At 34.8% G+C, this 15,415-nt stretch overlaps 1 protein-coding gene across 1 annotated transcript; it reads left to right on the top strand.

Annotated features, from left to right (window-relative positions):
- Positions 1-9,263: 9,263 nt before the first annotated feature.
- On the top strand, positions 9,264-13,553 carry LOC123523359 (perlucin-like protein). The gene is made up of 4 exons (XM_053539981.1): positions 9,264-9,566; positions 10,662-10,771; positions 11,735-11,825; positions 12,284-13,553. The coding sequence occupies exons 1-4, from the start codon at positions 9,386-9,388 to the stop codon at positions 12,502-12,504; spliced, it is 603 nt and encodes a 200-aa protein (XP_053395956.1). The 5' UTR covers positions 9,264-9,385; the 3' UTR covers positions 12,505-13,553.
- Positions 13,554-15,415: the final 1,862 nt, after the last annotated feature.

Genomic DNA, 15,415 nt, shown 5'->3' with positions numbered 1-15,415 from the left:
GTCACGGAGAATATACGCCTCGTCCAGAGTTCGAACTTGCGACCTCGCGATTCATAGATCTGAGCCCTCCCTATTGAGCTAAGCGGGCGGGCACTGTCTTGGTAGGATACAGTAGACAGAGCTCAAAGTAACCAAAGCCAAAACACATTTCAATTATAAGAAAACGATAAATACTTTGAGAGAAAGTGTTGGCGGCATAATATCCCTAATTTAGAAAATTACAAAGGTTCGGTTATGATGTGATCTGTGACAGCAACACAAAATCAAGAGAGAGATCTAGTGACAGCGTATTCGGCTGTTTGAAGCCCTTTCACTTAATACTAGCTTACATTAACAAAAGATTTAGCGAAAGGTTCTCATGTTCTCAAAAGAAGCACGTTTTCTAAACTGTAGGTCAGAGATACCGAACATGAGTCATTTCATGCTGCCGTAGACTTATGAAGAGTTTAAAAGCGTTTTGTACAATTGCTTCTGAGAAATCTGCATACATGGAATGATTTTCAGAAAAGAAATGCTATGAAATGGGCATACATTTTACAAAATGTCAGCCAATGCTATTTAACCTGCCATGTGTCATAAAGGCAAACCCTTAACAAATTAATGTTAGATTTATACTACTTGCCCTGTGTGGAGGTTGAAAGCACTTGGCTTAGTATGTCCAGAGAAACATGCTTTAAAAGGAGTGTTAACAAATTTTCGGAGATAAAAACGGGCACAATTATAACAAATCGAAAGTTAAAGTTACGTACAATGTAGGTCACCTCATGATGTTTATAAGCATTTGGCCAAGTAGTTTTAAGATAGCTGTTTACAAGTAAAATTTTAACTGAACTTTCTTAGTTTTAAAGGAACCTAATTTTTACAACAAAAACATCTATAATTATGTGACTATCCCTATGAAGTCATCTTGTAATGCCAAAGACATGTTTGAAAGCATATTGCACTGAAATTTGAGAAACCCGATTACAAGCAAATGCTTTGCTTTTTTTACATAGACGCTGCGTATTATATATCATTGGTTTCAAGCACGAGTTCCCTTTAAGAGGAACATTATTGTCCATACACATTCAAAGGAATCTATGATTCAAACGGAACAGAAGAGCTGCATCGGTAATTGTAAGTACAAACTTAAATTGTTGAATACAATGTTCGCCCAAAAACCTGATCAAGAAGAGTCGCAACAAACCATTTAAGGAGGAAATAAAAACAATGGATTCTTTTTCATTGAATGTCGTGACGTTCGTTATAAAAGAATACAGCCCTTTTATTATGTTCCTGTTTGTTAAGATTTGGAAACTGATGACAAACAAACATCTACAAATGTAATTGTCTGACTGTGGCGATATTGCGTGAAAATATGTTTATGAGCCAACTGTTTCTGATGAAAAAGATTGATAAAATACGTTTCTTCCTATCTGATTTTTAAACAAAATTTAGGTAAATGTTTCTTTAACTTCATTTAAATCAAAGCAACACATTCTTTTTTACAGTCAAATGTCACAAGTTTAGTTGGGTGTTTTGTTTGCCTGTCAACAACTTTTATTTCTGATCATCCTAGTGATGGTTTGTCAAAACTAAGTTTTGGTACATTTAAACTTGTTAAGGAATCTTAAATTTAGACAAGTGAAACTGACTTTGAAAACAAAAAACTTAAAACTTACAGTTGCATTTCAAGAAGTCTGAGGTTTTCAAAGAAACAATCTTTCCTTATTCAGAAAACCTGAGAAAAATTCAAATGTAAATTTATGAAAAAGTATATGCAATTCTAAATACATGTTACTAAACATTATTTGTGCATGATGTTAACAACATTACAGGCAGGATAAAAGTTCTTCCAAAATGACGCGTCGTATTTCAGTTACAAAATATCTAAACGGTGGAACGGGATTTGTACAAATATTGTGTTTTATTTCTTTCTATTTTTATATGTAATGTAAAAAAATGTTTTTTTATAGAACTGATGTTATTGTCGTTTTTAAGGTGTGTTATAAAAAGAGATTAAACATATGTTAAGAAGGATAGCACGTGCTGTTATTACACCGATCTTTAAATATGATATTTTGTACGCTGCTTTATTCTATAAGCCTCCTATTAAGGAAACATTGATCTCATGTTGATTATTTGTGTAAATAAAATAAATCATATTTACAATCTTATCTTAATCCTCTAAAAGTTCATATATAATTGCAGTCACATTGCTTTAGACTCGGTGCTTATTTAGTACATATTGAAAGTGGTATGGGAAACGAATTCCTAAAGAACCATCTAAGAGCGTTAAAAGGTATGTTCTTACTCCTTTCTGTTCTATTCTGTTTGGGGTTTGTTTTAGTGGGTAAAGTGTCGTTTTTCAATAGTACGGTGGGTAGGTCAGGGTTAGATGTTCCAGGATTTTGTACCAGTACTAACCTGTTCTCCACATGTAACTGCAAACTTATAACCCCATTCTGTCAGAAATTTACACGGTCCACATTTTTCTTTCCACACTGCTTTATTTCTGGTTTCCTTGCTGATTCTGTAAAATTTAATGATGCTCCTGTCAGTAGTTTCTTCAAGTTGGCTGGTTATCTCTTGCTTTTAATGAAATGATTTCTTTCATTGTGGTGTCGTTATATGATATCAATTTGGTAGATTTTCTCTTAATATTATGTTAAAAAATCCAATTGTTTCGGATTGTCTGTTGATACACAAGGTATTAGATTTTGATCTTGTTTTTTTAACGCAAGCAGTACAGTATTGCTGCTGAAGATCCCATTAACGGGTGAAACCGGTTTAGTTACATTATTCTATATAACTTAATTGGATTAGAATTATTAAATATGTAAATAATTAAAGGCATCTTGATTCATTCTTTTTCCGCTATCGAATATCCGTATTGCCAATCATATATATTGCCAATCAATACATTGTGGATTACATCAGTGTCACATGATTCACTTGAAAAAGTATATTTCATGGAATAATTGATTCCTCGTTTACAGGGAAAGAGTACTGCTGGATAGGACTCACAGACGCTGCCACAGAAGGAATATATAAATGGGTTGACGACAGTTCTACGACATCATTCACAGACTGGTATACGGGACAGCCTAACAATCACGGAGGGAACGAAATTGTGCGCATTTATGGAGAGTTTCAATTACAACTGGAATGACTATGCTTGCCACGCAACCTATAACTCGCTCTGCGAAAGGAAAATCAACCCATAACGCTTCAAAGAAGTAAGGACTGAGATAATTGTTTGATAATACTTTAACCATAGCTGGTATGATATTTCTGTTGACAGACATCATCGGTCGTGAAAAAGAAGACGCTTATTAATAATGTGTTATTCATGTGGCTTAAATATCAAACAGACAATAATTATCCTCTGCCAAACATTTGTAGACATTTCAGAATAATTTAAATCTAAAACTTACGATTCTTTAATTACATAATCTATACCATTTTCCCCAGAATAATGTATTCGTGAATTCACTTATTTCAGAACAACATTCATATTGTTTTCTGATAATACACACACCATCTGAACTTTGACAATAATAATACACTTCAATATATAATTCAATATATATTTAAACGCACACATTCGTTTCATTGGCGAGAAAACAAATTCTGTTTTGTCTTCTTTTTAACCTTTAGCCTGCTGGCGGCAAGTGGTTTTGCCTATGCGACCAGTGCAGGCCAAGATCAGCCTGCAGGTCCATGCAGGCTGATCTTGGTCTGCACAGTTTGCTTTTCAGTCAGTAAATGTTTAGTGAACACCCCTTCGAATAATAACTGGTATTGCCCAAATTGAGTGATGGATCAGTCGATTTTAGAAATTAAGCAGGGTGAAGGTTAAGTTACCAACAGGAAAACAACAAGTAAACTTTTGATGCAGAGCATCAATCGCCGGAAAACTGAATTTACAATAAGGTAAAAATCAAGAAATTTAAAGATATACATATAATCCATATCGACAAAATTTTTCACGTGATCCGAAACAGGTTAACAGAGAGTATCCCAGCCAGTGTGTTTATATACATACCACATGTACACATTGGAAAGATTAACTAGTATTATCTTGAATAAATAACACACAAACATTTTTTTTCACAGCAGCATTGTCCGTCAAGAACATTTGATTATTTTAGACAATGTATGTGGTAATTCATTTTTCCTCTGACTTCGACAACATTTTGCTTTTAAAATGAATTTATTGTCTGTTTTACAAACAAGTGCATCGTGTACATAACTTTCAATAAAAATTGTACTAGTATCCTTTTTTCAAAGCCTCTTTCTTTTATGAAATCAGCAATATTTTAGAATTCTATTTATTTTTTTCTCTAATTTAAAGAAACACTAGAGGCCATTTCTGAAATTATCTGAAGAATGTTGTAAAGACTGGGATTAAATTAGGATTCTGTGTAGGTAGAGAGTCTAATTGTTTTTTATTGGCAAGTGATAAGAAGTAGATTAACTGTGGTTATTAATCTGACATGGTTGTAAACCCATTGTAAAGGCATTCTCTCTGCAGTGTAGTGAGTATGTTTACCTGTTTCAGATCACGTGATAGGGCTATTGATACGGAGTATAGGGATAAGTTCTTTATACATTTTTCCTATTTTCCTAAAAAAAGCTATCTTTTGAAATAATAAAAATCTTATGTAATTTTCAGTTCTTAATTCCTTTATGTAAGCCTTTCATTAAATGTCTTATTTTTCTTTTATTTACAATATCTTTTTTTCATTGTCACATTTTAATAACTTCTCCTACCAGCTGCAGAATCTTAAAGCGTATCAAATATAGTCGCCGGTTTCTACCGGCGACTAATAATACCAGATATCAAAAACCTAGAAATATGAAAAGATTAAGCTAATGAATATTTACGGTGTTCCGTTTGGACAATCGTGACTTTTTATTTAATACTAAACCGCTAAGCACGATGGTACGATGACGAAAATGCGATGGCGCGATGGCACGATGATGAAACAACGATGGTACGATGGTGAAAACGCGATGGCACGATGACGAAATCGCGATGGTGCAATGGTTCGATGCTGAAATCTCAATGTAGTCTCGCTTTTTCATCGTCGTACCATCGTGTTTTCACCATCATACCATCGTGTCATCGCGTTTTCATCATCGTACCATTTTACTGACACATATACTGTATCGCTGCGCATGACCACCGGAAGGCGATGGTACGATGGTGAAAATACAGTGGTACGATGGTGATAACGCGATGGTACGATGGTGAAAACGCGATGACACGATGGTGAAAACACGATGGTACGATGGTGATAATGCGATGGTACGATGATGAAAACGCGATGGCACGATGGTGAAATCGCGATGGTAGGATGATGATAACGCGATGGTACGATGATACGATGGTGAAAACGCGATGGTACGATGATGAAAACGCGACATTACATCGACATTTCACCATCGTACCATTGCATCATCGCGATTTCATCATCGTGCCATCGCGTTTCCACCATCGTACCATCGTTGTTTCATCATCGTGCCATCGTATATTACGGTTTAGGATTCAATAAAAAGTCACATTGTCCAAACGGAACACCGTAAATATTAGATAGCTTCTCATGTTGACATCACCTTTTCACTATGATTGCGCACACATTTTTATAAATTTATCGAAATGTCAAGATTTATCACATTTATCTATTACTGGTCAATATCAAACTTCAAATCTTGTTATTAACGCTGATCTTTAAGTTAGAACAGGTGGTATACAGCGATACGTATTTTATATTGTAATGAATAATAACAGAAATACATACTATACCGACCACCTAGTTTCATAGTTATTTTTTAAATACTGCAAATATTTTATAAGCAAATTTCAAGCCTCTTAAATGGTGTATTTCAATCGGATGGCTAGGTGAGGAGCTAGGGGCAATAAAAATGTAACAATATAGAAACAACCTGCTAGAGTTACTTCCACTTAATAAAAAAGAAAATATGAATATGAGAAATATGGCAAAACAAACACAGAAAGCCAGTGTAACTGTACACTGTCGTTCGATTAGGAAATGAATATCATTCACCAGCAAGGACAAAAGGTGTTCATAAAGCCGAGCCGCAGTTCCAAAACAAGTGACATATGGTATGAAACAAATGATATGTTTATCAGACCACACCATTTTGTTTTAAATAAAACTATGTTTAAAGCATATTTGGTATGAATTGATAAAACAGTGAAACAAAGAGATAAAAAATTTCTACCGTAGTGTGGGTTTTAACGGTCGTTAATCAGTGGTATACACCAGCCGTGGATTGGAGTATAGACATTGGCAACATGGGCTAATTTGATCCATCTTTGTGAAAATAGAGTCTTGATACTAATGAAATGAATTATGTCTAGAAAATGGTCCGCTGAATAATTCAGAAACGAAGTCAAAATAAAATAAAAGAGATAATAATATTTCTTAGAAACATCTGGATTGTAATCGGTTGTCCAAAGTTTGATTTTCAGTACTACTTGAATGCAACTGACTCTTCGAATTACAGTTCATAAATGATAACTCTGAAGTTTGAGGCACACATATAATTTTAACCTACCGGGTTCAATTGAAAAAGTGTCATAATAATACTTTAATTTGAAGAGTCACACTGTTTACTACAATATTTCTTTCCACTAAAAGTGGCACAGCTTTATATGTCCCCATTATAGCTCTTTATTTTAAGAAAAACGCGGTAAAAGGCAACTTGTTATTAACTTAATTCTAGAACTAGACAACCCTACCACAAGGGGCACTACCATGTTCTACTCTTAAACATGTATTTCATCATTATTTCCCTTATTTAGTACCTCAAGAAAAGCTGTCTGGAGTCACAAAAAGGAATGAAAGCTCGCTGCACTGATATTTCGATACTGATTGTTACGATTTGATAGGTGTATCTAGGCATTGCCTAAATATTTGCAATTAATCATTATCAAATAAACGGGAGGGATAGGCATTTCTCAATTCTGTTTCAAATTGCATGTATCAACGTATCACCAAGGGAATCTAATTCTCTGTTATATTAGTGTATAACATTTAATACCTTTAATGAAAATCTGACAAGAACTATCAAGAGAAAATGAAAAAAAAACGTCTTTTGTAACTGCAACTGTTAGGGAAATGTGATGATGGATTATTATTATTATTATTATTATTATTATACCAGATTTATATAGCGCCCTTTTCATGATCAATTTCACGTTCAAAGGCGCTTTACATAGTTCAATGCAGCCACACAGGGCGCATAATTCATCCTCTACTAGTACAGACACAGAGCGATCTGACCAGAGGGACAGAGTGAGACAAAGCCCCCACGACAGAGAGATCAGAAATCAGATACAGGCTTGTCCGGCTAACTTAGCCTAGCTCGTTGCGAATAGACAGCCTGGTTCTTTAACGTGCCCAGTGTATAGCACTGATACACGCAAGGATTGCCTGGGTTCCTGACCAGTACACCTCTAGTTGGGTGGGAAACACTGAAAAGCGTTTCTGAAAATTCCCGAGTAGCTGCCGGGGATCGAACCCCCGACCTCAGGATTGGAAGGCCAGTGTGCAAACCACTGAGCTATTCGTCCACAACTGATTAGAAGCTTTAATAACAAATTGTTGTTATTGTTGTTGTTGTTGTTCTTATTGTTGTTGTTGTTTTTTAATACGCATAAGCACTTAAATCAGCATTATTAGTTTGCAAGTGAGTTACTTCAGGTCTTTTCCCAGATCCCGCTGACATAAACAAATAAACATACAAACATGCTTGTTCTTTCAAACACGACTTTCCTTTAAGAGCAACTTTATTGTCCATACACATTGATTCCAAATGAGCAGAAGAGCTGAATTGATAACTTTTAAGTAAATACTCATATTGTTTGAATACAATGTGCGCCAAAAAATCTGATTAAAAAGAGTGACCACTACCCATTTTAAGGGGAAAACCATAAAACGGAATGTTTTTGTTGAATGTCTCGACGTTCGTTATAAAACAATAAAGCCATTTTATTATTTTCCTGTTTGTTAAGATTTACAAACTGATGACAAACAAACACCTAAAGATGTACTTGTCTGACAGATACGATATTGCGTGAAAATATGTTTCAGAGGCAACAGTTTCTGATGAAAAATAATGATAAATCTTTTTTTTTTCCTATTTGACTTTTAAAACAGCAAACTTCAACAATTTTAACTGCAATCTGAAACAAAGCAACACATTCCTTTCACAATCAAATCTCACCAGTTTAGTTTGGTGTTTTGTTTGCATGTTAACAACTTTTCTCTATTTTATTTGTAGTCATCATAGTGATGATTGTCAAACCTGAATGTTGATACATTTTATCTTGTTAAGGGATCCTAAATTTAGATTAATGAAACGAGTTCGGAAGCTGTTGTCTAATACACATACAAAGTGAACGGATTTGCAAGTAGGTCATTTAATGTGTTGTCAAAACCTTAATATGACTTAAAATAGAAAAAGAGGAAACTCCACAGGTCGCTCAACACAACAAAAACGAAAATGTTGCAGGCTCGGTTTGATTGAGCCTGTTAATGGACGGTAGTTAAAATGCATGATACCGTCCACGCCCTCTAGCCCCGGGTTGAGCAGAACTCAACATTTACACATGCTAAAGTACAAAAAACAATTTAGAGACATCCGCAGATGTGTTCATACGGCGGTGCACATGGAACCTTCAATGCTACACTAGTGTGTAATTCCATAAAAAGCGGCGTATGGTTCCCAGTTAAAATAATGGATTTGCTCTAAACGAGAAAACAATGAGCAGAACTAAACAAACTGGAATTTAGAAAGGGGATCTGAGGTTATGGAGCCTGCATATCACAGGAACTGCCAAAAGACAAAATTAAAAAGCAGGCACCGTATCCAAGGGATGATTAAACAACACCCAAAGCTATAAAAGCGGGAGTATTGGAACCACCCAGGCCGAAATGTTCATGCTGAGAAACTAAACAGTACTAGTAACACGACATAAAACTCGTGCTGAACGATCTGAGAAGAAATATAACAGCGCTGATTGAAGACGATAATACGTTTAAACTTGTCTCGTGTCTTCACTTGTCTTAACTTTACGTAAAGCTTTAGAACAATAGTTATAAACAAAAAGATAGATAATCAGGAAGAATGAAATAACACAATATCTGTGTCCTACCTTGTTTGTTAAAGATAAAGAACAGAATAACCAATGATAAAAACCAAAATGTCAATTTCGTGAGATATGTCTGAGTAGCCTATTAAGTAAAACAAATCGTTACTGGGCGTTTCTGAACTAAAAAAGAAAAAGAAAACAATATAATGTGCTTCAGAATTTTACATTCACCACTTACCCAGGGAAACTTTTGAGTGACTCATCCCATATCTAAGCAACATGAATATGCGGAGAATTTTAGGACTTTTGTTTGCGCTTTCCTCTTTTTGTGCAGGAGAGGAACTAAAGTGTTCCGGCTACCGCTGTGACGAACTACTGGCAAAAATAGATAAACTGGAATGTAGACTGGAATATACTAGGGAGCTGTTGGAGGATAAAGAGGATAAAGAGAAGACGCGAGGTATTTTATCGATTGAGATTCTTTGCTTGTTTTGATACTTTTTACATCGTAGAATTTGATTTAATTGTTATCCTTGAGAAACCAAAGAATGTATTGAGAAATTGAACATATAAAGAGATAGGCTATTGCTGCGCTTGCTGGGCTGATCTAAACACAGGTAATTTCAAGCAAGTCATTTGACAATTGACTTTAGGGGTTATTCTATATAAAGATTTTATATTTTCTGTTGATGTTAATATGTCTGTTTTGCATGATCCCATCAGTTTGCTTGTTTGTTTTTGATACTTTTCCCATGTATAAAGAGATGCCAAAATTCAAGCTGAAATTTATAGCGCTCGAAGTAAAACGCAGTTAAAATATTCAGCGGTACCTAGCCTTATAATAATCACTGTTTACCAGCCTGTCTGTCCGACTAGCTGTACCAGGACGCATTGTTCTGTCCATAAGTTTGTTCTCCCATTTTCAATTTTATTTAAACTTGTCAAAAGTACTTACCACAAAACTGCACAATGCAATGAACTAAACGTTTAATGTACAAATGTAAATGTCTTTAACATTGCACTTACTTTGTCAAATGATAATTCTACGACACTCATTACGACTTCATCAAACTAGCAGAAGTACATAGGACAAAATAGAGGTGTACAGAGCACAGCACGTTCGAACCTGAGTGTGGTCCTTTGTAACATAGTCTTTATCCTTGATAGAATTAGGATTGTTTGTACTGTAATACGCACAGTTATTCGTTAAAGAATGTTTTCAATTATTATATACAAGTTACAAGTTTTTCTGCATTTTATTAACTGACATTAACATATCAAACTTTGTAAAATACACTTGTTTTCAGTACTAACACAGGTATAGATACTGATGCATTCTAAACCATTAGAATATTTCTAGGAGCAAACAAGTTTTTGAGTGTACATTAAAATGAAGATAAACTGTTATAAGATGAATGTTGATTTCTCTCCACACTCTATTTTTCGCTGTGATTGTTTTGCTATTGTCAAAATGTTAAAATAGCAAGTCGGTCCATGCCTACTATAGTACAAATTGTGTCTAGAATTAATTCACACTTATTTTTCCCTTTCATAGCTTATCCCGTTTCGACTCCAGCCTGTGTGCAATGCCCAGATACATGGATGCAATACCAGGGATCTTGCTACCTCTTTGTGGATGCGAAAAGAAATTTTAGCGGGGCCGATGTTAGTTAGGTTGATTTAACTTTTTTGCAGGAAGATTTTTTCATAATTCAAACCTACAAATATAGGAAAAAAAAACATTTGATAAACGTTCTAAATAACTGCTGTAACGACTTTGAAAACAAAAGGCTTACAACTTAGAGAAGTTGCATTTTTAAGAAGTCTGATGTTTTCAAAGAAACTACCTTCCTTTCTTCAGAAAACCTGAAGAAAATTCAAAAGGAAATTATTGAAAAGTCTATGCAGTTCTAATCACATGTTACTTAAAATAATTAATGCATGATTTACAGGCAGTATGGAAAGGTCTTCCAAAATGACATGTCCTATTTCAGTTACAAAATATCGAATCGTTTCAGTGTTTGTAAAAATTTTACATATAAAATCTCTGTTATGTTTTATTGTAATATGTAAAAACTTATTTTATCATTGATCATTTTACAAAGAAATTAAACATAAGTTAAAGTAGGACAGCACGTCTTGTTAGGACACCGTTTTTGATGAGACGATTGCTCTGGTGAAACGTTAATATATTATGGCCCTTCAACAAGTTTGAAGGGAAAGGAGCTCTTATAGATGCGCTGTTAATTTAATTTAGTTGTTATTCACGTTAAAGCTAGAATAGTGTTTACAGGGGTTTGTTCCATGTTTTTTGCATCTAGAGAATACCTCATAAAATGTTGTAACAATAAAATCTGCGTTATCTCTACAGCGAGATGTTTGGGACGCTTTTGTAAAGTCATTAAGAAATATAAAAGACATTTCCTGAGATTGTAGTACAATTTTTCTAGACTTCCTGCGATTTAACGCTGTCTTGCAGACAACCAAACCTAGACGTATTTATACACTCTTTCATTCGATTAGTCTAATATTATGAATACATTGATACCTTGTCAATTAATTTTGTTAATAAAATAAATCTTAACACAATTTTATTATATTTCTCTAATAGTTCAAATATATTTGCAGTCACATTGCCTTGGACTCGGTGCTTATTTAGTACATATCGAAAGTAGTTTGGAAAACGAATTCCTAAAGAACCACCTGCGAACGTTAAAAGGTATGTTCTTACTACATTGTTATCTTTGATTTTTATTTGTTCAGTTTTGCTGTGTTCTGCCCTGCGTTTGTTTTTGTGGGTTAATTGTCGTTTTTCAAAAGTACGGCAGGTAGGTTAAGGTTAGGTGTACATGGATTTTTACCGGTACTAATATGTTCTCCAAAGGTAAATGCAAACTTCTACACATGAATCAAAGATGGAGGACGAAAAAATTTCATGCCTCTGCTGGGGCTTGTAATACGTAGATATGCGTTTTTCCTTTTGAACTGAACGGGCTGGCTTATTTTATTGTATTGTATTAATTTGAATAAAGGAAACTCAAGTCATAACTAGTGAATAATGGCTCAATTGTTCGAAACTTTTTCTCCATATATAGTTACCCATTTCCATTGCCATTAGTGTTATGTAATTCTCTTGAAACAGTAGATTTCACAAAATCTATAATAACTTGTTCACAGAGTATAAAAGCTACTGGATAGGGCTAACAGACGCTGCCACAGAAGGAATACATAGATGGATTTACGACAATTCTACCACATCATTCACAGACTGGCATCCAAGACAGCCTGACAATAACGGAGGAAACGAAAATTGTGTGCATATGTACAATTATAAATGGAATGATTCTCCTTGCAACCAATCCCTTAACTCGATCTGCGAAAGGAAAACAAACCCATAATGCTTGAAGCTAAGCAGGAATGATATAATTGTTTCATAATATTGTAACCATATCTAATACGAGATTTCCTATTTGGCTTATTGATAATGTAATATTCCTATGGCTCGAACGTAACTACTGCCAAATATATTTTTTCAAAATGACTCAAAAACTCAAGTACATTAATATATCAGCTGTCATTAGATTATATCTGATGAATTGTTTTAGACATGTCCCTCGATAATGTTTTTTTTAAAAGTTCTATTTATTGACTCTTTACTGTAATATATGAAGTATCTTTCAACTTCTCGCAATTTATTAACACAGTTTTATTTTCTTAAAAAGAACTGCATCTATTTTCTTTTCTGTCTGTATAAAATAAAACTGATGTAACGTTTTGTGTTCGTCTCAATATTTGAAAAAAAAGTCGCAGTTTAAGCAGAATATTGTTAGGCCATCCAACTGATCTAAACACGATTAGTAACCTGAAACTTGTACATGTATATTTTTGATCACATAGAACCAGAAGTTACATCAACAATATCGACGCGCGTATTTTATGTCAGACCTAAAACACGGTATTAATCGATAGCCCTACCTGTTCTTGATCAATCTATACCGGTGATCCGCTTGGAATACGTTTATTTAGAAAGATATGCGAGAAATACTTCGCTTATATCGGTCTTTCGCTCCGCGACATTTGTTTACTTCCGGTTGCTCCGGTGTCACTGTACGTTTTACGTAACGTCATTTTCGATTGGATAGTAGCTATCTCCACGCACGTCACGTACCGTTGTCGTATGCGGAGCTGTGCTAAAACTATAAAAAGCCTGTTTTTCGGCTTCTCATTTGTCAATCTTTCCTCCACCCTGAAGACAGTATCCCCTATGTAAAATGCATAAATATCGGCTCCACAAATATTAATTATCCTGACATAAGCATACTGTTTAAGAGTCATAGAACAGTAACTTCTGGAGATATGTGGAATTTATGAATACTTTGTAAACTACTGAATATATTATACTGGAACTGCTAGAACTTTATATCTGAATAAAAGATGTGTGACTGAACAGTGATTTTGACTCTTTGCTGGAGATATAGGTACAATGTCATCACTCTTTGTCCGAACCCAACTCAACAACTGTTCCCGGTCCTAGACAGGAGTACCGGCGGAACAATATTAAGTATACATGTATTTTCTAACAGAGGATTTCAATGGCACTGGCATAGAATCACTTGCCCCTTGCCCATTTTCCTTAAAAATTTCGTTACGGATGCAAAATTCTCTATCTTGCTGGCTTGATGAAGGTCGTCGAGTTTATCAAAATGAAATATTATGTAATTATGTATATATTAAATGGTTTGCCAGTCGATAGCCTGAAGTCCGAAGGAAAGATATCTAAGAGTGTTAATTATTGACCGGCAAGTGTTTTATTACACGACATCAGAAATAAATTTCAAAGTTTTCTTCTAGTCAATACTGCAAACAACAGATCGGTGATTTAAGTAAAAAGTCTTGCAATAAACTCATTATAACGGTAAAATTGGTGACATTCTGTTAAAATGCCAATCAATGTAAAAATTTATTATGCAGATAGGTTGTTTCTCAGACACCAGCTGCTTCGAGAAAAATGTATATCAAAGATACAATTCATGATAGCGAATTATGCTCCACATGAGGATGCAATGTTACAAATGCAATTTATTGTTTAATGCATAAAGTATTTTTCCATAAATTATTTTGCTATATATTACGTAAAAATATAGGAACTGTCATGAAATATCCAGGATACATAGATATTGCATAAGTCTAGATCTGGATGTAAAGTTTTCCGACAACTCAGTGCTATATCAACGAAAACAAATCGTACCGTATTATATGTGCGCAAGCAGAATCAAATTTATACCGCAGTGAAGTCTAGATTAAGTATAAAATATATAGCTTAGGAAGTGATAGGGGTTTTGAAAGACCGACATCTAATGGGTGAGACAGACACGATGTGATGTTTCCGAAATGGCAAAATGATGGTTTAATCTCTTTTGATTAAATCGTAAATCATATTGATCTTCACATGTTGCATGGGAGGGCGGAAAGCACCAAAGGTTCGTAGTGTAGTTTCTGAGTTAAAAGTTCCCGTATCCTAGAAAACGGATATGGTTAGGGATTGTTGGCTTGCCCACTTATCCATTTGTGTGTAAGTATTAAATGATATTTCTGTAAATTCATTTAAATAAAAGCATCCTTTCACCTAAGAATTTCGTAAGTTAAAGGTACTGTCCGTCAAATAATGTTAAATTGAGGAAGATAAATTATATACGAGCATACGCTTTACTACTCATAGGGTCAAGCTTTTTCTACGAAACACGCCAGGAGCACCCCCCCCCCCCGCCCCCCCAATTTCTACCCACACGCTTCAATACCTCCTAATCCTAATTATACTCACAACACGAAAATCTTCCTCATCTCCAACTACCCATCAAATCCCAAGTGAAAAAGTTAAAACACAGTTCCACATGCTCTTTTTTCCCTTAGTCCCTTGTTTTGATTTACTGTTTCTTATTTGCAACAATCCCTTCTCCCTATCCTCATGCACGTTTACCACAACCACAATACCCCTCCCGCCGTAACGAACTTGTGTTCCCTTTTCCAGTGTCTGATGTTCTTTCATATTGCTCATTGTGGCATCCCTATCCCAGCATACTCTATGTTACCCCACTCCCCTTGGTTTTGCTTTATATTTTCATACATGCAATGATCACGTGCCAATATGACGTGAATTACAGCACCAGTATACCAGTGACAACGATAGTGTATTAAATACCACAAACGAAAACGACATATTAGATCAGATTTAACATACTGTCGATGAATTTGTGTGTGCATCTAAGCAGATTTTATCATTCTTTTTATATCATCATATTATTATACCTT

The sequence above is a fragment of the Mercenaria mercenaria genome, chromosome 3, assembly GCF_021730395.1.
Source record: "Mercenaria mercenaria strain notata chromosome 3, MADL_Memer_1, whole genome shotgun sequence".
Lineage (NCBI taxonomy): Eukaryota > Metazoa > Mollusca > Bivalvia > Venerida > Veneridae > Mercenaria > Mercenaria mercenaria.
The sequence above is the reverse complement of the archived record's forward strand: the minus strand, read 5'-3'. Positions and strand labels throughout refer to the sequence as shown.

What these genes read in the sequence shown, in the direction of transcription:
- LOC123523359 (XM_053539981.1), top strand. Translation starts at nt 9,386, where the DNA reads ATGAATATGCGGAGAATTTTAGGACTTTTGTTTGCGCTTTCCTCTTTT. An exon ending in GGATAAAGAGAAGACGCGAG is followed by an intron (nt 9,567 to 10,661) that starts GTATTTTATCGA and finishes TCCCTTTCATAG; the next exon opens with CTTATCCCGTTTCGACTCCA. An exon ending in CCACCTGCGAACGTTAAAAG is followed by an intron (nt 11,826 to 12,283) that starts GTATGTTCTTAC and finishes ACTTGTTCACAG; the next exon opens with AGTATAAAAGCTACTGGATA.